Source organism: Asterias amurensis, chromosome 9 (genome assembly GCF_032118995.1).
Source record: "Asterias amurensis chromosome 9, ASM3211899v1".
Classification (NCBI taxonomy): Eukaryota; Metazoa; Echinodermata; class Asteroidea; order Forcipulatida; family Asteriidae; genus Asterias; species Asterias amurensis.
This window is the reverse complement of record NC_092656.1, coordinates 7,466,987-7,492,451: the sequence shown is the minus strand read 5'-3', so window position 1 is coordinate 7,492,451 and position 25,465 is coordinate 7,466,987. Positions and strand designations below refer to the sequence as shown.

General features: G+C 41.5%; 1 protein-coding gene across 1 annotated transcript in view; it reads right to left on the bottom strand.

Annotated features, from left to right (window-relative positions):
* Positions 1 to 25,315, bottom strand: part of LOC139941733 (acetylcholinesterase-like) — a 30,126-nt gene extending 4,811 nt beyond the window's left edge. The window contains exons 1-5 of the mRNA XM_071938349.1: positions 23,872 to 25,315; positions 15,310 to 15,469; positions 13,994 to 14,071; positions 13,121 to 13,239; positions 11,960 to 12,130 (exon numbers count right to left, since the gene is read on the bottom strand). Coding sequence (XP_071794450.1) covers positions 11,960 to 12,130; positions 13,121 to 13,239; positions 13,994 to 14,071; positions 15,310 to 15,469; positions 23,872 to 24,243 — 900 coding nt within the window. The 5' untranslated portion in view covers positions 24,244 to 25,315. The remainder of the gene's footprint in view (positions 1 to 11,959; positions 12,131 to 13,120; positions 13,240 to 13,993; positions 14,072 to 15,309; positions 15,470 to 23,871) is intronic.
* Positions 25,316 to 25,465: the final 150 nt, after the last annotated feature.

The window sequence follows — 25,465 nt, the reverse complement described above, 5'->3', positions numbered from 1 at the left end:
AATATAACAACCGCGTTTAATGCATCAATCATGGGTTTAGAAATAGAAGGAAGAAAATTAGAACATGTGAAATATGTTTGAGAAAGGTTAAAAAAGTATCCAGGTGTCATGAGTTTCCGGCAAGATGGCTACTTGGTAAGACTTCTTAGGTGTTGGGCATATGACAGTACAACACACCCCATCCCCTTGAAGCACAAACACAGACCAGATGAGATAAGAAACCCAGCTGTTTATTTTGTCTTAATGTAGACATATATTATTTATTACGTTTCTCGCGGTAAATCAAAGTTGGGGATCGAAAATATGTGTTGTCGAAAACATACCAGACGGTAGAAGATGGCGTGTGGCTGAACAACAACTACAAGTAAAGTTCAATTTCATAAACTAACTCTTGTCATACTACTAGTACTACACTACAACGTTACACTTATAGTACAGCAGCTTTCAATTCAGGGACAAATCTACCAGCTACGTTGTAATTATGATGCTTGTCCTCGTGTTATAATAGTGATCATTCGTTTTACACGTTCAAAGCACCGTCGCACGTCCAGATCTTGCCAATGCCCAATCGCAAGCTCGATACTGAAGGCTCCACCCTACTCGGACCGTTGTCTTTGTTAAACGCTATACATATTCATGTTATTCAATAGAGCAGGAGAGCTGGAGGCATGTGTGTAAGCCCCAGGAAAATTCTCTTATTGTCTGCTCCTTGTAAAGCATGCAGGTAGCGGACATTCACTCACAAGGTGATGTTAGCATTCATTGCTAAGCAAGCAGGGTGTGTAAAAAACATGCAAAAATAGCCTATACAGTATAAAACCACTACTTGTGAGCTCAATCCAACATGTGCAAGTCCCTTTGGTTGGGCAGTTGGATTCTAACAATGTAGGTGTGCTCAACTTGTAAAGAGAAAGTCTGCTGTTCACATTCAAATAAGATTACGTTCGTCTGTGATGATATTCAGGTCGACTGTTCACATTCAAATAAGACAACGTTCATCTGTAATGATATTCAGGACTGCTGTTCACATTCAAATAAGATTACGTTCATCTGTAATGATATTCAGGACTGCTGTTCACATTCAAACAAGATAACGTTTATCTGTAATGATATTCAGGACTGCTGTTCACATTCAAATAAGATAACGTTCATCTGTAATGATGTTCAGGACTGCTGTTCACATTCAAATAAGATTAGTTGGTTACTTACAAAATTATATTCCTTTTTTCTTCTCTTTTTAAACCCTACTTTGAGTGATCACTACTGGATTTTGGAGATTCAATCCAACATCTGAGTGATATGAATATGGTGTTTTTGTGTTTGCACATAATAACAGTAAGTAAGGACGCTGGAGTATCAGCTTTAACAGTTATAAATAAATCCTTATGTTATTCGGCCACAGTGACACCCAACATACTTCACCCAGCCCCTTCTTAACATACATTTTTTTGCAAAATAGTTTAGGAGGGTACTTAAAAATAATTACAGCAATTCTTAGTAAATCTTTCCTTAATAATGAATGCTAACACTACACTGTCTTGTGAGTGATTGTCCGCTACCTGCATGCTTTACAAGGAGCAGACAATAAGAGAATTTTCCTGGGGCTTACACATGCCTCCATCAGCTCTCCTGCCTCTATTGAATAACGTATACATGGATATGTATAGCGTTTAACAAAGACAACGGTCCGAGTAGGGTAGAGCCTTCAGTATCCAGCTTGTGATTGGGCATTGGCAAGATCTGGACGTGCGACGGTGCTTTGAACGTGCAAAACGAATGATCACTAATAGTCAGGCAGCTTATGACCATATTTGAGATGGATGTGGACGTTCCGGACAAAAGCACCAAATTTTGTCCACGTGTTCCTGAATACCTAAGCTTTGCATTTTTGATAGGAACCACCTCACCAAGACGTATTATGGCGGCCATCTTGGATTTCCAAGATGGCCGCCATTTAAAAACCTGTTTTTGCCAGTATCTCACCTCCTGAGGCACCTAGGATCACAATTATGGTGTCTAGATATACATTTCCATGGTCAAGGAATACATCTTCACCACTTAGAAAAGCATCAGTGCTTTATTTCATTTGTATGGCGGCCATCTTGGATTTTTAAGATGGTAACCATATGAAAAAGCCATATTTGCCGGTATCTCGCCTCCTAAGTCACATAGAATCACATACATGTATAGTGTGTCCAAATATACATTTCCATGGTCAATGGATCCAACTGTACCACTCGGAAGAGCAGCAGTGCCTTCTTTCTTTTATATAGCGGCCATCTTGGGTTTTCAAGATGGCCGCCATATGAAGAAAACACATATTTTATCAGTATCTCACCTTCTAAATCACTTATAATCACAATTATGGTGACCAAATATACATTTTCATGGTCAAGGAATCTAACTGTACCACTCAGAACAGCAGCAGTGCCTTCTTTGTTTTGGATGGCAGCCATCTTGGGTTTTCAAGATGACCGTAATGTGAAGAAAACCCATATTTTTTATCAATATCGCACCTAAATCACCTATAATCACAATTACAATTATGGTGACCAAATAATATACATTTTCATGGTCAAGGAATCCAACTGTACCATTTAGAAGAGCAGCAGTGCTTTCTTTCCTTTATGTAGTGGCCATCTTGGGTTTTCAAGATGGCCGCCATAAGAAGACAAAAACGTATTTGCCAATATATCACCTTTAAGTCACTTAGAGTCACAATAATGGCTTCTTAATATATATTGTTATGGTCAAGGAGTGCAACTGTACCACTTGGAAAAGCAGGCCATCGATCACTTTCAATATTGCTGCCAAGTATAAACCCATTCAATATCTCACCTCCTTCGTTCGTTGATCTGGATCTGAAATTTGCTATTTGACAACCTGGGTCATACCCCACCTAGTACAACTGCAAAAGGTTAAATTTCATAGCACACTGGAATCTGCATGTTTCAAATTACTTGAGAGAACAGCAAAATGGAATGAAACTGGCTGTGTCTTAAACGAAAAATCACCAGTTGCCAGACAACTCTACCCTTGTGCCAGCTGGGGCTGTTAAAGACACTGGACACCATTGGTAATTGTCAAAGACCAGTATTCTCTCTTCCCAGCAACCATGTATGTCTGCCCCAGATCTGGTCCAGATGTGGCAGGTGATTTGACGGCATTGTCTTGGCCAGATAATAGTAGATCTGGGCCAGGTCTGACCACACAAGGTTGGATGATGTTAGAACTTGGCCAGGTCTGGCCACAGCAGGTTAGATGATGTCTGATCTGGGCCAGGTCTGGCCACATCAGGTCAGATGATGTCTGATTTTGGCAAGGTCTAGCAACGTAGGTTAGATGATGCTAGATCTGGGCTAAGTCTGGCCACACCAGGTATGATGTTAGATCTGGGCTAGGTCTGGCAACACAAGGTGAGATGTTGTTAGATCTGAGCCAGGTCTGGCTACACCAGGTGAGCATCTAGTGCGCATTCTTGATTGGCTGTCGAGAGTCCATGTCTCGGCTGCTTACAGAAGTACAGACTCAACTGTGGCAACTGTTGATGTCACCGTTGAGACCTCACTCGCCTCATACCATGAAGTGCCTTCCATGCCAAGACTCTCCTCACTCTTAAACTGCTTATTGTACAGTATGATAAGTCTAGTGACCTTACACATGTAAATGTAACAAAAAAGGGGTTGAGCCAGAAGAGAGGCAATGGAGATCCCCAAATTGTAAGTTGTTGGAGCATGCAACACGAGTTGCCTAAAAGATTGGAGTGACAGCAGAGTGAAAAAAACCACACATTCCTGTGACTGAGGATGGACTCTCGTTCAAAATATTGGCTGGAGTTCTGCAAGGCGACACGCTGGCTCCATTTTTATTTATCATTGTACTTGACTACGCCTTGAGATAAACCCTCAAAGAACACGAGGATCTAGGCTTCACCATCACCCCAAGAAAGTTTAGAAGAATCGGCCCAGTGACCCTCTCCGATCAAGACTTCGCAGATGATATAGCCCTACTGTCTGACAACATCATAGAGGCGCAAGAGCTACTCAGCAGAGTTGAGTCAGTGCCAAGAAGACGGAGTATATGGTATACAACATTGGAGATCATGCTCCGCTAAAAGACCTTAGGAGGTTCATCACTAAAGGAGGTGGACGACTTCAAGTACCTCGGCTCCACGATGCAGAGCACAGAGAAAGACATCAAAGTCCGTAAGGCGCTTGCATGGAAAGTCCTCCATGACATGAAGAAGATCTGGACATCTCAGCTCCCCAATGGTTTAAAGCTGAGATTCTTTCATGCGGTAATAGAAATCATCCTGCTGTATGTGTGTGAGTCTTGGACTCTCAACAAGGTGATGACCAAATCTATCAGTGGTTGCTACACCAGGATGCTACGGATGGCACAGAATGTCTCCTGGAGGGATCACATCACCAACCTGGAGCTGGTCACTGTCTACGGCACCCAGAGCTACCAGCCAATAAAGTCATCGTGTGGGAGCCCACTCACGGCAGGTGCGGCCCCAGAAGACCCACCAAGACTATGCTAAAGACCCTGCTTGAAGACGCAGGAGTAATCAACAAGGAGGAGCTAATCAGCTGTATGCAGGATAGAGTTGTGTGGCGTGTCAGACATAGAGCCTGACTCAAACATGCTGCAACGCGACAACTTGGGTCGACTGAGTGAGTGAGTGAGTGAGTGAGTGAGTCTCGATGATGACAGCCAATTATTGGTTCCTGTGTGGACTTTTTTACCTGGTGCTTTCAAGGCCTTCATTAAACCTTAAAACTCCCAGATGGCCACCATAAAAAAGAAAACATTGCTGCTGTTCTATTTGTATGCATTAGCCATGCAAATGTATGTATTTGACGTGACTTATAGGTTACATGTAGATCTTGAAAACCCAAGATGGCCACTATATAAAACAAAGAAGGTACTGCTGCTCTTCTGAGTGGTACAATTAGATTCATTGACCATGATAATGTATATTTGGTCACCATAATTGTGGTTATAAGTGATTTAGAAGGTGAAATACTGATAAAATATGTGTTTTCTTCATATGGCGGCCATTTTGAAAACCCAAGATGGCCGCTATATAAAAGAAAGAAGGCACTGCTGCTCTTCTGAGTGGTGCAGTTGGATCCATTGACCATGGAAATATATATTTGGACACACTATTTGTGATTCTATGTGACTTAGGAGGCGAGATACCGGCAAATATGGGTTTTTCATATGGTTACCATCTTAAAAATCCAAGATGGCCGCCATACAAAGGAAATAAAGCACTGTTGCTTTACTAAGTGGTGAAGATGTATTCCTTGACCATGGAAATATATATCTAGACACCATAATTGTGATCCTAGGTGACTCAGGAGGTGAGATACTGGCAAAAACAGGTTTTTAAATGGCGGCCATCTTGGAAATCCAAGATGGCCGCCATAATACGTCTTGGTGAGGTGGTTCCTATCAAAAATGCAAAGCTTAGGTAATAAGGACCACGTGGACAAAATTTGGTGCTTTTGTCCGGAACGTCCACATCCATTCGCTAAGCTGCCTGACTATAATGAAACGCAAGACAACGGAAGTTGTTCAACACCATTACCGACCGGGCGAGTCTTGTCCGGCTCACCCGTCCGGCAGCGCATTCAGACCCCTTACAATCATAGCTAATATACACACCACGCTCCCGACATTGCTATAAAAAGCACGTATTACAGTACATGTCCATACAGCTAGCGTACAGCGTACACACACACACACACACCCATGCATGCATGGACGTGGCATGATTGCTTGCAGTAATACGTCATTCTCAATCGCGCCTGTGATTGGCCAATGTTTAGAATGACACGCCCACATCATGAATACCCTTTTATCGGAATTCCGATAAAGCTTTACAAACCCATCAAGGCTGTTGTTTGAGCCACGTGTGCGAGGTTGAAAGTAGAAAGACACGACCGTTCTCACGACTACGCTATACTGTTCTCGCTGTACAATGTATGGTAATGTACATTTGTGTATGCACTGCATGCGTGTGCAGCGAACCGGGCCGGGGAACAGTACGTCAACAGCCTTGATCAAGGCTATGAGTAGGCTGAAGTTCCATTTTCCCCGAAGTATCCTCCTACTCGCTCTGCGCTGTAATACCGATTCGATTAAATTGATTTTACGATGAATCATCCATACGGGTGAGCAGTAGTCCAAGATAGGCTGGGATAGGATGGAGTCTACACATTCTAGGGAGGTGTTTCCAAGATTGTAGACTGGTTTGCTCATTCGACGCAATGTCAACCGTATCGATTTGCACTTGTCAGCATTTAAACGCGAACAGTTCAACCTAGCCCAGTCAAGGTGAAGTCCTTCTGAAGTAGGGGATCCGGCGCATCAGTTACAACATTTTTAAACAAAAGTATGCCATCTGCGTATACTGTACAAGGCTTGAAAAATTTGAAGTTGGTTGGGTTTAACTTCACATGTTTTTCGCATTTGCCACATGGATACTTGTAAACTGGGCCGGGTACCAGTGGCGTAACCAGATGGGGGCGGGGGGGGGGGCGGCGCCCCCACTCAGAACCCTTGCCCCCCCCTCTTGCCCCCCTATGAAATCTGAGAAAAGAATATTCTTATAAGCCTAATATATAAACCGTTTAAGGCTGCATAAAATGCTGCCGTAAAAAGGAAAACTTTTATTCATATTATCAGTAAGCCCTATGTGGACTATAACATGAAAAATGCATGGGAATGCGCGCGCGATCGTATTGGCGGTAAATGTTTGTTGTGGTTTTGCGGTTACAGAGCGTGCAGGATGTGACAAAGGTCTGTTAAATACGTGGTGGTCTGAACGCCGACCAATAGCTCTGGTAACACAACTTAGTCAGATCCATGGCCGATGCACTACAGAGAAATTTACTACAGCAAACAAATGGCCAGCGATAAAGGTTGCTTAGACCATTTCTTCTCCTTTGAAGCAAGCGGTGCAATTGAGAGGTAGGCCTATTTTAAATATCCGTTTCATAACTAAAATGTGATTATTAAACACCCACAATTTCAATCCTGTATTTTTTTTTTTATTTTTTTTTTTTATGGCTTACACTTATTACAATAAGGCCGAGTAAAAAAAAGAAACATGTTTAGTTTTTGGGTTTCTCAAAAAAGGAAGGAGGAGGGTTTTTTTTCTGCTGCTGAAATACACAAAACATTAATGAAACAGTTTGGTCAAGGCATTCAGACAAGACATTCAGTTTATTGGGTTTTTTTTGCTGAGGTCTATTAAAATAACCCCTTTTCAAAACAAAAACAAAACAAATGTGCATAAAAAAAACTTAAGACAAAAAAGGAGGTGTCCTGTAAAAAGGAAGCGGGCCGGGGACGCTAAACATTTCTATTTTTATATTGTTACTTGGCCTAATATTATGTTTTGAGTATTTACACACCCACAGAGCCTATTTGAGAATGCTGTGTACAACTCTAAATTGGTAATTGGTGATCACAGTTGGTAATTTAATCCTTTTATGTCGAAAAGTTTTATCTTATACAAAATGACAAGTTCTCTAAGATGTTGTTGTTTACGCAATCTTTTGTTACCTGCTGACTATGTAGACTGTTTTAGAACTGCATATCAGTTAACATATTCAATAATAATCTTGCACTTCTTTGCCCCCCCCCCAAATTTAATCATTGCCCCCACTTGCCCCACCAATGAAAAATGTCTAGTTATACGCCGCTGCCGGGTTCAGTTCCACGTCACCGCACGTAAATAGAATACAAAGCAGGGGCCTTATTCATGAAGCCTTCTTAGGCCTTAGTAAGCACTTACGTGTTACTAGTTCGTTCTTAGCGAGTTGCGTCATATACACGAAGCACTCGTAACTTCAATCGAGTGCGTAAGTCCTTACTAGTGCTACGTGGGGTGTTTTCGGCTTCGTAGCGTTTTCTTAAACCCTTTTTCAACATTCATGGCCAATATTTTCGGGCGAATTGAGCTTTATGTCATTTACAACAACTTTTAATATGTTCTACAATCCTTGCGACGTTTTCTCAAACTTTCTCAAAATTTTTGAGAATTTACTTATCTATTGTTTTCACTTTTTAGTAAATTTTTCGTGATTTTGTTATTTTGTTTCGTCATTAAATAATTATTTATGTTTATTTATTTAGTTAATAGTAATGATAATAGCGGGCATGTATAATGCGCGGGTATCCATCTAAATATACCCATGGCGCAGTGACACAATAAACGGGAAAAAGTTATGAAGTGCTCATTAGATGAGGCTTGAGGGAAGTTTTGAACAAAGCTATTGATGGAGAAAGTTTAACATGATCCGGCAAGTCGTTTCATAATGAAGGAGCAGCAGAAGTAGTTGATCTTTCACCCCATGATGTTTTGGCCAGAGGTTTCCTTAAAAGATGTTTGTTATTAGGTCGCATATAGACTGGCGGTTGGAAGTATGGGGTTGGAGTCCTTCTGAGAGATATGGTGATAAAGTGCTTTTTGATGAGCGATATACATACACAACGATCTTGAAGATGATTCTATCCTTAATGAGTAGCCAATGTAGATCTTGTAGGATAGGTGTGATGTGACTCTAGTGTTGGACCGGGTTGCAATTCTGACGGTAATATTTTGAAGGCGAGACATGCGGTAAATTTATTATGCAGTCCTTAGAGGAGAGAGTTTCCCATGTCAAGTCGGGAGGTTACAAAGGTGCGAACGAGTTGCTCTGTAGTATTTACTTCGTTTACTTTATTTACTTCGTTTATTTACTTCGTTTACTTATTTATTTTATATTTTTAGTTTAGGGGTAACCAACTATATTTTGTACTCTCATTGTATGTTTGCGTCGTGTGAAAGCTTGCGAAATCTCTGAATGTCATCCCATTTGTGATGAACCACTTTGGTAGTTCTGAGGACTTTTCCTACACAGTTGATTCTCCGCGATTTGCCCAGGTGTCGGCCTTTCAACAGCGTTACAACATCTGAAAATTTGTTATTAAGCACCTACCAAATCAACTCAACAAGGTCAACTAAATTCACTATCTCAGTAGGCGAGAAATTCGTCTTCCGGTCTTCGCCTCCTCTTCGCGTTACGGGACAACGGTCTTCCTCCGTGCTTTAGTCTGGCTCTCCATGTTTGCAGGGTGACAAATATCTTCTAAATTGCCGTAGCCAGTCCAGTCACTGTATGAGTACTCGTACTCGTACTCGGACAATGAGATCACGCTCCAGTGAATTACATAACAAATCCATGACTGTTCAGCGCGTTCCCGCTTAAGAAGGCGTTACGAGAGGTTTAGTAAGTAACGCGGTAGTAAAGCGATACAAATGCTTCGTGAATAACACGTTAGAGCTTACTAAAGTCTTACTAAAGTCTTACTTAGAGCCACGTAATTGACCAATTTACGAGGGCTTCATGAATAAGGCCCCAGGGTTGCGTGAAATCTTTTCGTACTGTGCACGCAACCAACTGGCGTTTACATGGCTGTCCGATACGTTGAAATCTTGACCACTGAAAATACTGCAAGAGTACACAGAATCCAGGCCATTCTAGCTGAAAAATCCATCAGATTGCACCATCAAGTGTCCTACGGGATATATAAAGTCTAGGCTTTCAAACCCCACCTTCAATTGTGTAGCAGGTAGTAAAACGAACTGCAGTAGGCAGACGACGATGGAGAGGTGAACAAATCCATTGCACATAGAAGCCATTTCACCTTGCTTAAAGTCACTTGGAAGTTGTACTTTGTCAAAATAAAGCTTGTGTCACTATTTTATTTACAAACTTAAGAGTAATAATAATAATAGTAAGAATTACTTCCATAGTGCAATTCAGTATTCCAAGTACTCTCTATGCGCTTTTCAAAACAAACAAATAAACAAATTTATACAAGAGAAAGCAACAAATAAACTTAACAATATAAGATTACAAAAAAAGATTGAGTGAACAGGTGGGTTTTGAGATGTAATTTGAAGAGGTCCCGGGTTTATCTGAGAACGATTGGCAGCAGGAAGAGAGTTCCAAAGGGCGGGTGCGCTGAAAGCAAAGGTTCTTTTACCGTACGTTTTTGTTCAGTATGGGGGAACTTGTAGGAGGAGCTGTGAAGAGGATTTGAGTGACCTTGTCGGGGTGTATGGCGTTATTAGTTCGGAAATGTAATGAGGAGATAGACAAAGGCCAGCATTGAACGTGAGGAGCAGGACTTTGTACTGAGTGCATGAATTGACAGGAAGCCTGTGGAGTTTTTGTAGAATGGGGGTGATGTGGTTGTGCTTCTTTGGTCTAGCAATGAGCCGTGCTGCTGAATTTTGTAGTTTTTGGAGTTTAGAAAGGTCCTTATCAGGAATGCCATACAGGAGACTGTTGCAGTTATCTAGAAGAGATGTGACAAATGCGTGAATCAGGGTTTCAGTTGTAGTTTTGTTTAAGAAGGAACGAATCTTTCCAATCCTTCTCAGAGCCAGGGAGGTGTTTTGGCAGACTATGTTGATGTGACGACGCATGTTCAGATTCTTGTCAATGATAATACCCAGGTCACGCACTGATGTTGAAGACGTGACCTGACCACTATATGTTGATCGGGGAGAGCTCTTTACATGGTTTGAATTGGGCAGCTACACGAAGAACTTCCATCTTGTTGTCATTAAGCCCAGATGATTGAAGCCCATCCAGTTTCTAAAGTAGGCCCCGACCCGAAGAGGCGCTGTTGGTGACGTCAATCGAGGCGCGATATTTGAAGAGAAAATTTGTAGTCTGGCCCCGTACACTTCGTCTGGGTACCTGATCGGTATGATGCCTACGTACAGAACTACGGTCACGGAGCAGACTGCACGCACTACGGCTGCTGAGCGGACGGTCAACTCGGATTTATACCCGGTGAATCGCATGCAGTGCCAATCTAAAAATCGTGCCGCTTGGCGCAAGCCAAAAACATGCCCTCAAAGTTCAAACTTACCCGATTTTATTTCACGTTTGGCAAAATGCTCCTCTAGATTCGTCACGTCTTTCAAGGTTTGAAGTACCTTCTTCGACTTCCCACTAGGTTGACAAACTGTTGGGATGGCGTCATGTTTTAGAATAACTTTTCTCTTCATGTCAAATGTGTGAAGTATTCTGGATTCGAAGCACGACGGCTCGAAGTGTTCGCTGCACAGCGCTAAAAAAGACGTCTGGTCCGGGCTACATTTAGGGCTCGGGCTACATTATGGTGCCGCACAGACGTCGGACCGTAACACTTTGGCTCTTGTGAGTCTGACTTTCGCGGCCCACAACCGCCTATACTTGGGATCTGTAGAAAACAGCTGCAAACTGACCCCGTCTTCAGTTGTTTTGCTGCATCCAGCAGCAGTACAGCTGGCCAGCATCGTCGGATTTTTTTTGCAAGATTTTTTTTCCGAAAACTCACGACTTGGACTTACGTGATTGACGTCACAATGGGGGTAGGCGGAGTCACCCCGCAAACAACTTTATCATGGTTTTTTTTTTTTTTAATAAATCATGACAAACAACTACTAAAATTAAAATAAAACATGTTTTGCAATTTTAACTCTTCGGATTGTCCTGTAAGGTTCTTGTATTTTCAGTTTGTTTGGATTGCTGTATATTTTCCTGTTGTAAAATGTTATATTTTTATAATTATTTTGTTATGCGCTAGTGTACATTTTATGGCATGGGCGCATTATAAATGAATAAATTATTTATCTATTTATTTATAAAAACATGTTTTATTGTCATAAAAATGTTTGAAAAAATATATTTCCAGGTGACTCTGGTAAACAAGTCTGCTGCCACCTAGCGTCCTGGAAGTATGGGTAGTTCTTACAGTCCTTGAGGATATGCCGTAACTGCGTATAGATGGACTGCAAGATGGACTCGTACTCATTGTTAGTTGGGAACTTTGTTCCCCGTGCGTGAATTTAAACAGTCAGGAACTTTGCCAAATTACACAGTATTTTCTAGTGGAAACTTACCCCTTTGTGTTGGCCTTTAATGATGGAGTCGATATCCTCAACCTTCTGAAGACACTCCAGTAACTCCTCAGATGTGTCTCGCTTGCAGCCGAGTAGTTTGCCGAGAGCAAAAGCAACCTTCCGGGCCTTTTTAGAGTCAATAGTTGCCCATGGGCTATGCACGTTACCGCTCTTGCGTTAAAAAGGGGAAGGTGAAAAGAAAGATTATTTTAAATACGTTACAATTAGCCTTTTGAGGTATAGTGGACACCGTAGGAGTGCACCGTTTACCAAAACCTCAAAGTGTCATTGTATTGTGTACACTTTATCTCAAAATGGCTGTTAAGTGAGGGTGTATAGTTCTGAGTGTGTGCAGATTACCCAGAATAAAGGATTTACCTGGCAAGTATGCTGCCACCTAGCGTCTTAAAGGTCCCCATACAATACGGGAAGGTTCCACTGTTACTGGCTCCCTTAATGGAGGAAGGAAGAAAGGAGTATGAACGGCCCGCCAAACCGCAGAGTAACAAAAGAAAACCCGGACAATGCCCCTGTCTGACCAGTGGAAAAAGATAGGTGACCTCCTGCAGGACGGCCGATTAGTTAGCGTGATTAAATTTCTTTGTACAGAGGCGTGGTACCGCCACTCTGCCCTGTTGCCTTCGTGTAAAGTTGAATCATTGGAGACAAGAATTGTGAATATACACTTCTTCATTACCGTTTTTTGGTGTCTTCATGGAAATATCATAGCATATTTTTTACATTTTTTTCAACTTAATTGTGTTTTTCGTTTTGGTGGCCACGAGTGGCCACACATTTTATCAGGTCTCCGCCCATTGTTGTGTAAGGCATGTGGGTGATTACCGCGGTACCACGGGTTCGACTTTTGAAGTCCCTTTGTTCGAACTCCTTCTCTTCCTTCCTCCATGCTTAAACCAACCAACACGTTTGATTGGCAAGGGTGGGGCGTTGGAAAGATAAGCATCATAATTGGCATCGAAGAATTACGATGGCCAGTTGTATATATATATACATTTTTTTTAGCGTACCAAACACAAGGTATGCGGAAGGGTGTTCAAATTGTATAACGTCCCCTATTCATGGAGAAGGTGCGCGACCCCCCCCCCCCCCCCCCCCCTCGATATAACAATCGACCGTCGCCACTCGCCACTCGCCACCAACCTCCATGATGGCACCGCGGAACAGCCCAGCACTTCCTGGGGACAACATTTGGAGATCCACACTTGCAGATCCAGTACTCCCCCCAAAGATGGCAACTCGCTCAGCATCACCACCGAAAGCTTTTTGTTGTTTAACACAAAACATGAAAGCAAAAACAAACGCGACCATGGATTAGTTTAATGGTGTAATTAAACATTGATGTAGGAAACCAAACGTATACAGACCATAAAGGCACTGGACACTTTTGGTAGTTACTCAAAATAATTGTTAGCTTAAAAACTTACTTGATTACGAGCAATGGAGAGCTGTTGATAGTATAAAACATTGCGAGAATTGGCTCCATCTGAAGTAACGTAGTTTAAAAAAAGGAATTAACTTCTCAATAATATATTTGAATTGAATTTGAGACTTCAGCTGAGGTATTAAATTCACTGCATCTGAAAACACTCAAATTGTGCGACAAGGGTGTTTTGTCTTCCATTATTCTCTCGCAACTTCGACGACCAATTGAGTTCAAGTTTTAACAGGTTTGTTATGTATGCATATGTTGAAATTCAGTGAGAACTGGTCTCTGACAATTACCAATGGTGTCCAGTGCCTTCAAAGGCCACTGTATACTTACTACCTTTCCAAGTGTTACTCATGATATCAGTAAATCTATCCGCAAATGGATCAAAATATAAAAAAAGAACTATTTAGTAAAATCGGTTGCAAAATATTGAACTAAACAAAGACACAGTGTGACTCCAAAGTTTCTCTAATGGACGCATTTATTATACCACATCACAAAAACTAAGAGCACAAGAGAGTGTTCGTCATAATCAAATACGTTAGTAAAATTAACATAAATGGCAAACGATTAAATTATATTACCTTGGATATTGTCTTTGACCCACTTCAAAGCAAGCTGTTGATCTAACATACCAAAGTTACCAGGAATGACGTCATCGTCTGAAAAGGAAACAATGTCCTTCGTAATAACATGTTTCGATTTGCTTTGTGTTTGCTTCCGGTTGATTTGGGTCTATTAAACACATAGGACTGGGCCACCAGTGCGACCAGTGTCGTAGTCGCGACTATTAAATCATTAGTCGAGTCGCGACTACAGTTTTTCAACTACTATAAACAATAGTCGCTACTACCTGTTTGGTGAACCAATTGTGTCGCTCACAACTATTCACGACAACATAATTTACTTACATAACACAATCAGACATCTGTGACTAGTGCCGCAAGGTGCGACTAGTCGAGTCCCTCCGCCATCCCACCACCAACGTATCATTCTACACGCCACCAAAGCGGTAGCCTAGTTGTGGACCCCGCCCAGGGTTATGGACATTCAAATGGTGGTTCGCGAGCTGATAAAGGGATGGGACTTAACACTCCATATGTGGCAACTCAACATTTCATACAGCACCGATTTTAAATTCCTAAAATCGTACTTTTTTTAAGTAGGCAAAAAGACCAGTTCTGTGCATGCGAAAGCGAACTTCGACGTCCGAGATTCGCAACGAACAACTAAGAAGAATTCGACTGTGCTGAGCTCCTGCGAAACATTTGCAGCGAAAACAGCTCTACATTGACGTCATTAATTCGCTTTGCATAAACATTCGCAGAAAGTATGCATCGGTGTCCCAGGTAGTTTTGTCCGCCGGAGATTATGTCCCCGGAGCTTTCGATTTCGGGACGGTTGGCACACAGAACGGCAACAAATTCTAAGCGTATTTTTTTCCAGGGAAGATGAGGCCACTTAGCAGCGAGTGGCGTATTTTACCTACTTTCTCACGTGGTGCAATTCCAACCAAGCATGCACTCAGTGGTGGTGTGAACAAAAAGGGAAGACGAAATGTATATGTTATTACGTGGAGCTGGCATGCATGGAGACACCCAGAAGACTTGTATGCAGTGCAAGTAGAGCGTACTCTTTGACACGCTTGGTTGGTTGCGCAAATGTGAGAACCACCGTGTTATGCTACCTTCCGTCATGTGTGCTACCGTCCCGAAATCGAAATCTCCCTATTAACATGTGCCGGAGGAGGATGAATCAAAAGAGGGCGCTATCAGAAGTAGTTTGCATACGGTTCGCATATGGGGGACAAAATCTCCGGGGGGGGGGGGGACACAGAATCTCCTGCAATATCGGGCTAAAATTTGTCTTTAACGCACGACCGAAGCTTCTTTTGGCTTACCCGTCGAAAGAAATCCCAGAGCTCCAAGGCGGTAGTTCATAGTGACAACGATGACGTCACCGATGACCGCTGCTGGGACTGGAGATAATTCCTCGGCGGTCCCTTGACCCATATAGTAATTGCCACAATGGATGAACACAAGAACGGCTGCATCGGAAGGCTACAAAACAATAGGATACAAAGTTTGGGGTGATAAGAGCACGGGGTGCACTTTACTTAAAGACACTGGCGCTGTTAGTAAATATCAAAGACCAGTCTTCTCACTTGGTGAATCTCGACATATGCATAAAATAACAAACCTGTGAAAATTTTAGCTCAATTGGTCGTTGAAGTTGCGAGATAACTATGACAGAAAAAAATACCCTTGCCACACGAAGTATTGTGTTTTCTGATGCTTGATTTCGTAACCTTAAATTTTAAATCTGAGGTCTCGATATCAAATTCGTGGAAAAATACTTCTTTCTCGAAAACTACGTGACTTCAGAGGGAGCCGTTTCTCACAATGTTTTATTTTATCAACCTCTCCCCATTACTCGTTACCAAGTAAGGCTTTGTGCTAAAAATTATGTTAATTACCAATAGTGTCCACTGCCTTTAAATTATTATAACAAAATTCACACCAGGTCAATGAGGGACTTTTGGGATGCTTTGTGGCAGCGGACTAACCAGGTAAAATCTTCCCCCATCATGACCTATTTTCCAATAAATCATTAGCAGGTATTACGTAATGAGTATAAAAGACAATGTGGCCATTCTGATGATATGGTACCAGGGGCCGATCTCTACAAACAGTTAATTCCAGATAGGTCTTCGGGCAACAGTCCGAAAAACTCTTTGTTGTTGTTTTCATCTTCTTCTCCGAGTCGATTGTCGCAAGAAAAAGCATAGTTCCGAAGCTTGCATTAAGTTGAAACTGTGCATGCATGTGAACACATCGCCTTCTGCACTATCGCGTGATATCATTGGGTGCGTTCGTTTAGCTTCCCCGGGTCGACCCCGGTGTGTGGCGGTGTGTTTTTTCCAGGACGAACGTGTGCAGATAATTACCCACGTTCGTCCTGGAAAAAAAAAACGCCACACACCGGGGTCGACCTAGGGAAGCTAAACGAACGCACCTTATGCAGGCCTACAGGTACATTGAAAATAAGACAATCAATTTGTGTCTACATGGGCCTGGCAGCGAAGAGAAACAAGTTTGGCTGGTAACAAGTAGATGATACAAAAGTTTTTATGTCAGTTGTTGAACTACACCAATTCAAAGTTTATTATTTGAAAAAATCATAACTCATGAAGTACAGAAGTTTTTCCAACAATGTATACCTCATCGGAGAGGTCTTGCAAAAGCTTTAAACGCAACACATAGTTTGACAACAACAAATGACCTTCACTGGTTCAAAACGTTAAGTTGAAAATTTTACAAATTCATGGCGACGCATGTTGCCCAGCGCCTACATACAGCACAAAGGCACATTAGGGCACATCAGTGAGAATTTCGTCGTTTACTCTATTATATGACTTCTATACGTGCTTATCTACTGATTGGCGTGATGCCGAGTTCATAGTACTGTTTACGCTGGCACAGATTCATATGGCGGAACGCAATGGAAATGAGTTCCTCAGAATGTTCGGCGTCACATTGTTTCCTTTTTTGCCCTTCTGATTGCTTACTTGCGGAAGTTTAAAGTGACCGCCCACGTTTCCGCGTTTCCGAGATAAACGTGTTTAATTATTGAGTAATTAACATTCAAATAACAAGATAATTGTAATTTCATAAAAAAAACTGTACAAACGTAATCTGCACGTCGTTTGTATTGTGGCTGTTTTTGAAAACAGGAGAAGACAAAGTTGTTGGAACTTAAAGACACTGGACGCTTTGGTAATTGTCAAAGACCAGTCTTCTCATTGGCGTATCTCAACATATCCATATGCACAAAATAACAAACCTGTGAAAATTTTAACTTAATTGGTCATCAAAGTTGTGAGATAATAATGGAAGAAAAATCACCCTTGTCAGACGAAGTTGTGTGCTTTCATATGCTTGATTTCGAGACCTCAAACCCAAAACCCCTGTCCTTCCATCCACTTACAAGGACCAGGACTTAGCAAATGAGTTCCAGAAATTCTTTGTCACCAAAATTTAAGACATCCGCTCATCATTTTAATCAGTCCCTTACAATGTGCCGCAGACATTGCCACATCTTCAACCAGAGTGTAGACTATCTTTGTTTGAGCCTGCGACTGTTGCTGAGATTCAAAGGGTTATTATGAAATCTCCTTCAAAATCCTGTGAGCTGGACCCAGTGTCAACATCCATGATAAAGCAAAAACATTGATATATTTGTACCCTACATCACTAAGGTTGTAAACGAATCTCTTAGTTCCGGTTGTTTCCCCGATAGCCTCAAAGTTTCCTACATCAGGCCGCTCATCAAGAAACCAAACCTGGACAAGGAGGTATTCAAAACCTACAGACCGGTTGCAAACTTAAAATATCTTGGAAAAGTCATCGAACGAGTAGTTTCATCACGTATTTCTGATCACATTCATACTTTCAACCTGTCCGACGTGTTTCAGTCAGCATACAAGCCTTTCCATGGGACCGAGGCTGCACTAGTCCGTGTGAGCAACGATATTCTCTCTGCAATGGACAATGGTAACCTTACAGCACTAGTCCTGCTAGACTTGAGTGCTACTTTTGACACTGTTGATCACAACATCCTTCTCTCTCGGCTCCAGAATCATCTTGGCATAGAGGACACAGCCCTAGCATGGTGCAAATCGTATCTCTACAATAGAACTCAGCATGTATGTATTGGCACCGCGATATCCGAACCCTGTTGCTTTGAACTACTCTGTGCCACAGGGGTCGGTACTCGGCCCGCAGTGGTTTACGCTGTACACTTTACCGAGTCGTGACATCATCCTAAAATTTAATCTAAATTACCGTGTGTACGCAGACGACACTCAGCTATATATCACGTTTAAAACTTCTCAAGAAAACGCCAATGCATCTATTGCAAGACTTGAGAAATGCATCCAAGAGATTCGACGTTGGAAACAACAAAAATTCCTGAAGTTAAATGATGATAAGACAGAGTTCCTTCTATTTCTAACAGTTAACTAAGGTTTCAGTGCCATACATCTCCATCGGTGATGCTCGGATAGCTTCCTCGCTGCAAGCTCGGAACTTAGGGGTTATTTTTGATTCATCGATGACATTTCAGCCACACATCAATAACATTGTTCGTTTATCATCATATCACATCAGGAATATAGGTAAGATTCGCAAGTACTTGGACAAAAGTGCCACTGAAAAGGTAATTCAAGCATTTCTTACTTCTCGTCTTGACAACGGCAATGCTCTTCTCTACAGTCTTCCTAACAACCAGATTTCCCGACCTCAACGGCTCCAAAATGCTGCCCGCATTGTGACACTGTCTAGAAAATCCTGTTCTAGCACCCCCCCCCCCCCCCCCCCATTCTGAAACAACTACACTGGCTCCCTATCTCTCAACGAATCATCTTCAAGCTGATGCTCATTGTCCACATAGCTCCTAATGGCAAGGCTCCTCACTTTATTTCTGAACTGCTTCATGGGGTGACAGGTCTTTTTCTTCAGCCGCGCCACGCATCTGGAACTCTCTACCACTTAATCTTTGATCTTCTTCTTCTTCTTCTTCTTCTTCTTCTTCTTCTTCTTCTTCTTCTTCTTCTTCTTCTTCTTCTTCTATTGTTGTTGCTGTTGCTGTTGCTGTTGCTGTTGCTGTTGCTGTTGCTGTTGCTGTTGCTGTTGCTGTTGCTGTTGCTGTTGCTGTTGCTGTTGCTGTTGCTGTTGCTGTTGCTGTTGCTGTTGCTGTTGCTGTTGCTGTTGCTGTTGCTGTTGCTGTTGCTGTTGCTGTTGCTGTTGCTGTTGCTGTTGCTGTTGCTGTTGCTGTTGCTGTTGCTGTTGCTGTTGCTGTTGCTGTTGCTGTTGCTGTTGCTGTTGCTGTTGCTGTTGCTGTTGCTGTTGCTGTTGCTGTTGCTGTTGCTGTTGCTGTTGCTGTTGTTGTTGTTGTTGTTGTTGTTGTTGTTGTTGTTGTTGTTGTTGTTGTTGTTGTTGTTGTTGTTGTTGTTGTTGTTGTTGTTGTTGTTGTTGTTGTTGTTGTTGTTGTTGATATCAAATTCGTGGAGAATTACTTCTTTCTCGAAAACTACGTTATTTCAGAGGGAGCCGTTTTTCACAATGTTTTATACCATCAACAGCTCTCCATTACTCGTTACCAAGTAAGGTTTTATGCTATAACTATGTTGAGTAATTATCAATAGTGTCCACTGCTTTTAATCATGTTGATGCTGACAGCATGAGATCACCAGCATAAGTATTTGCATTGAACTACTTGTAAGTAAGTCCAACACATCAGTCTAAAAGCCAACTCAATTTCTGATAGTTGCCTGAGTCATCAGAAAATAATTAATGCAAGGACACCAGAGTGTAGGTTCAACTCCTGGTCTGGACACTTTATGTATGCTTCTAATCACACGGGAGTACATGCATGGGTTCATACGTTGAAAGATCGTGATCCATTCTTGCACAGTAAATGGGCCCCACAACTATTGCTGAACAAATTATGTCAAAAGATACAATTGTTATCCATTCGAGACGTTTTGTGGTCACTTTGGGAGAGGAAACAAGCAAAATAAAAATAAAAAACATTCCATCCCCCAGACCCTGGACATCATCATTTTATGCAGATGCGAGACCCTTAGTTTCCGACGGTCATCATGAGTAAAAAGACATTTGTAAAAATCAATTCAGGCATCAACTTCATTTTTTTATTTTTTTATTTTTTTAGGTTTAAACATGCAGACTTATTCATTTCTGACTTTATTTCCAAAGATACTAGAAATGGCTGTTGACAAACTTCTTCCAACCAAAACTACGTGGTGTGCGTGCAAAATATTGTTACTGGCCTGACGCTTTGACCCTACTAGCTACGTGAGAAGAATGATTTAATAACTCAATGATGCAATTCAAAAGGATAAAAGTTTGTTGTCGCCACAACCACTCTCTTGTGTTCAACGAACCATGATTCTATGAGCAAAATAAAACATTTACAAGGAAATATATGTATGGAGTGTACCAGACAGTACCGATGGAGCCGAGTTTAGTGACATTACCAAAAGTGCAATCATCAGGGCAATATTAAAGGTACATACTGTCTCCATAGTAATAAAGGCACATTAGGACTGTCACAGATTCCTCAATGTGCATAACAATAAAAGCAAAAAGGTAAGAACCTGACCAATTAAAATAAGGGTCGTGGCCGTGCGATAAAGGCCCTCGTCTTCGGCATGGGCCTTTACCCCACGGCCACGACCCTGCAAGGTTTTAAATGGCAGTTTAAGAAAGAGTCACTACCCTTTTATTGCCATTCATAAATGCCTTTTTGGTTAAGAGTCGTAAGGAAGTATAAGCATTTTTTTTTACTAAGACAGTTCGGATATGCAGTCGGATATGCATTCCAAGATAGAATATCAGGGAAAGACATCTTTCAAATAATAAGATATCAGCCGTCGATTTCACCAAACTCCAGCCCCAGCCCTGCACTGTCGATGCAGACCTTAAGATTAATCCTAAGTTAGGACGAGTTACTCGTCCTAACTCGAGATAGGATTAATCCTAGCGTTTCGTGAAATCGGCTGCAGGGAATTAAGACGTCTTAGGAAGACAGAATATTAGGGAAAGACGTTTTTCCAAAATAGGATATCAGGGAAAGACTTCTTACTTGTCAAAACTCATCCTGGACAGCCATCGGACGACGCCCGTCCAGGACCAGGTTTCTCGTCCCATGTTGAGTTCCCTTGTAGTGATTACTTTATCGGATGGGCCATGGACGAGCTCACGCCTTCACCAGATATCATTTGTTTACAAACAGCAGGGTGTTTAGATTACTATACTTGAAACAGCAGGGAGTCTCCCCAGGGCAGGTTTTCGGTTTCACAGCTGGGCCTCAATGACCATTAGTTTTTACTAAAGACAAGTTGGTTGTGTACTCTGTGCACATCCTTGTAACTTTTTAAAACACCATCCCATGATCTAACAAGTTTGCAGGTGTATGGTCCGTATGGAACTCAAATGTATTTTTAGAGCGCATTTTAATGCGAATACCGCGGAAAGACATCTCTGTATTTCACCTTTCTGAGATAACTGTCTCGGAAACTCAATGAGTTCCGTACTTAATGGTGAAATTTGGAATTGAAGACAAGTTTCGTATAGATGGCCACGTACTTCAGTGATTCGTATGAATTTTAGTTATGTGAGAAAATGCAAGCGGAAACGACGAACATTGGTCAGGTTTTGTGATCAAACACCGAGAAGCAGAGATGTGACATCGATCAACCAGAAGGGTGGTTTGGACCGGAATTCGTGGCAGTGCAGCACGGTGATATCATGGTAAGCTTTGTGTGAAAATCAATCATTTTCAAAACGAGTATACTAATTTTATTTACTGCGTATTAAATGTTATACATACTCCGTTATCATTAAGTGGTGAAAGTGGTAATATTTTGTGACTTTCGAACGTTTGGTGTTCATTGGCTGTCGAACGATGATGTAAACCTGGGCAATGTGGGATTTGTGTGCGGTTGTGTCACTTGTCCGAAATAATGGTCAGACTGTGGATGTTTAATGGCAGGCTTGTTTAAAAAACCTGTCGTGTCGTTTTTCTTTATAGTAGGTTTCGTTTATAAGTTGTTTTAACAACTTAAAAGTTCAAAAACAGTATGCATTTTACACTAACTTTTCCTGGTGTGAATTACTTAGTGTGGTATTTTGTATGAGCCCCTCAAACAGGCTGGTCCCGGAGAGGGCGCAATATAAATCAATAATTTCATACCAATCTATAATTATTATAAAACGCTTTAAAGGCAGTAGACACTATTGGTAATTACTCAAAATAATTATTGGCATAAAATCTTACTTGGTAACGAATAATGGGGAGAGGTTGATAGTATAAAACGATGTGATAAGCGAATTTGATATCGAGAACTTGGAACTAGATTGTGATGTCTTGAAGTCAAGCATCTGAAAGCACACATCTTATTTTATATTTGATGCATATGTTGTGATACACCAAGTGTGAAGACTGGTCTTTGACAACTACCAATAGTGTCCAGTGGCTTTAAGACTTGATTTTTGTTTATTTTTAACCGCAGTTTCAGCTTGAATTGATTTTCCTTGGGATACTATGTTTAATTAAATTTTTGTTTTTGCTTCTTCAGAATACAACAAATTCTGAAAAATTCACCGGATTGGCCTTGACTCCAGTGACAGATTTCCTGTCGTTGTGTTGCAGTCCTTATTTCCATGATAATAACAATAACCGTACTTATAAAGAATGCAACCAAAAACCAAAAAGAGAATAAGAATAGTAAGCAAAAATACATAAAGTGTCAGATTTCACGATTTGCCTTCGTTTTACATTAATTTAAAACAAGTGCCTCAATATTTCAAAAATTAACAGCCCGCTTTATATGAAAATAGTTCTCTGACATTTTCTGAACATAAAGCAAGCTTTTAACGACATGCAGTTAACGACATCGTTACGTGCAGTTAACGACATCGTTACGTGTATACCTATAATGCAATAAACATGCACCGAACTTGATGAGTATCCAAAGTTTTTAAAGAAATAGAGCGTACTAATTGTCAACATAAAGCATGGCTTATGTTGTGTGAAGTTGGGATTTATTAAAGTGAATAAAGAATACAATTGCATTGACAAATATTAAAATATATATGAGCTTCATTGAACGTAATACAATTGATAGCTATACAATGTACATACTTGTGAGTATCTCTCAGGGCAGCTTCGAGATCTCAGGTGAAGATGATAAAAAGGAAGTCGACAAAAAATATTGCTCTGTATGGTTTATGACAATACTGACCCTTTCAAACTTGAATATGAATTGAACAAAATGTTCCTGCGCCTCAATGAGAGGTCTGTATCTGGACTTCCGACAAGTTCTCACTGTGTGAAATAAAACTTGACACCAGCCTTTCAATTTAAAGATAATGACTTGAACAGTGCCCCTTGTGACAAAGTAAATATTGCTTTCGTTTGCTGACAACATTTTTTGTAAGTTTATGAAAGACATAATGTACTTAAAAACCAATCTCTCGATAAGAACTTAGCAATGACGTCATAGAATTTAAAATCTTTTTAACCAAAGTTTATTTTTTTTAACAATGCTATCATGTGAATATTCGTTTGATGCAATTCATTTATACTACCATCGAGGTATAAAATTAATATATTTTGATTTCTTTGCATTTTGATGAGCTATTAACAACACTTTTTTACCGACCATTACGAGACGTGTACACTTAGTGTTTGTTTCTACAAATACTAAACTCTAGTTGTCACTAACATTTTAAGAAAGATAAATTACTTGCTTAAAGAACCCAGCTATACCTAAACGATGATAGAATAGCCATTTTACAGGCCGTTATTGTGTTTCTTTTATCAAAGTTGACTACATGGCAAGATCAGAAGAAACATGGACATTCAAAACGTTACCTACCAGTTGTCGTGGGACGAATACATCTAGCACGAGACAGTCTTCAGTCAAGCTGCTTAGTGATGAGGTCCAATTTCCAACGACAAGTTCTTGCTGCGGACAGAGGTTGCCCGGCTTTGTGGCTTGGAGCTCGCCACTCCAGGACTTTGCTACCGGAGGTTTGAGACGTAGCGGACCGACGGGCGGCTCGGCGTACGGTATACCGAGGTAGGCGTCTACAGCCCTGTGAAACTCCGGACGTCCCCCCGGACGGAATTGCAACGTTGTGCCCACAATCCGACCCTGGCTCGTTGTAACGAAAGGGGACGCGTCACCGAAGGCTCGTAAGAAGCAACAAGCTAGGAAGAGAACGCTGCTCAAATTCGCCTCCATCATGGTTGTTTTTACCCGAAAGGTCAAGGGAATGCAAACAAAAAGAGACCAGCTGCAGTCAGTAGTCTATGTATTGTGTCTAGCCGTTTCAAAGTCCTATCTACATGTATTCAATAACTACATCATTCACTAACCGCATGACTGCACTTGCTCAGTTGATTTGTTTGGCATAACTTTACTTCATAGCCTATTTTTTACCAAGCTAATATGTTTAAATAGTAGCATTGCCTATCAAAACATTGTGTCAGCGTATCTTACTCTTGAACGTTGCATTAGTAGTCTTGATTCAGGACATTGCTGGTGTTTTATCGTTTTCACTAAAAGTACGCCCTCTAGCGGCAGGTTATACGACTACTACCTTGTGGGTAGACTGGCCCCTGTCTTTATCCACACGGATAAAGACAGGTACCTGCTACTCAGATCCAGTGATTCCATTGGATACAATGATATCATTGGATAGATGCAGTGAAAAAAGCATAGAGCAACTCAAAGCTACTGTAGCTAGGTTTGTTTTGATTGTCTGAGGTCACCTCGGATGACCAATCAACACGTATATGGAAAGCTTACTTTCGGTCGACTGCACGCTGTGTCCACGTACGTATGTTGTATACAGTACATGTACTTGCATGTTAAATGTTGGCGTGGAATTTGACTGCCTATCTCCATCATCTCACTGGGTGCGTTCGTTTAGCTTCACTGGGTCGACCCCGGTCTGCCCCGGTACGTTCCAATAGCTTTGACGGGGCTCACCCGGGTCAGCCCCCAGTGCCCGGCTTGTGGAGTGGGTCACTTGGGGTAACCTGAGGTACATGCCGTCACCACGAGAGGGCGAGTGTGATCGTTCGATTAGCTCTTGTAAGGGGCTCACCCGAGTGAGCACTGCGGGGTCGACCCAGGGAAGATGAACGAACGCACCCTATGTGAAATGAATGTAGGTCAAAGGTAAACGTACCCGCCGGCTGGAGGGCGGGTCTCTGGCGTTATTCACGAGCCTCGAAGTGTGACGTCAGATGGTCATGCTATACCTTGTGGGGTAATCGCCCCTTTGTACGGTCAGCCTTGTTGTATGTATAGCCTCAAATTGTGGACAGCAACGTTTATAGAAGCATTGTCTAACTCTGTATTGTCACGGTATGGAAACGACACTTTCAACCAAATTAATATTTGAATAAAAACACAATACGTGTTACACTGAAGTCGAAGCTCCATTTAGCGAATACTGAGG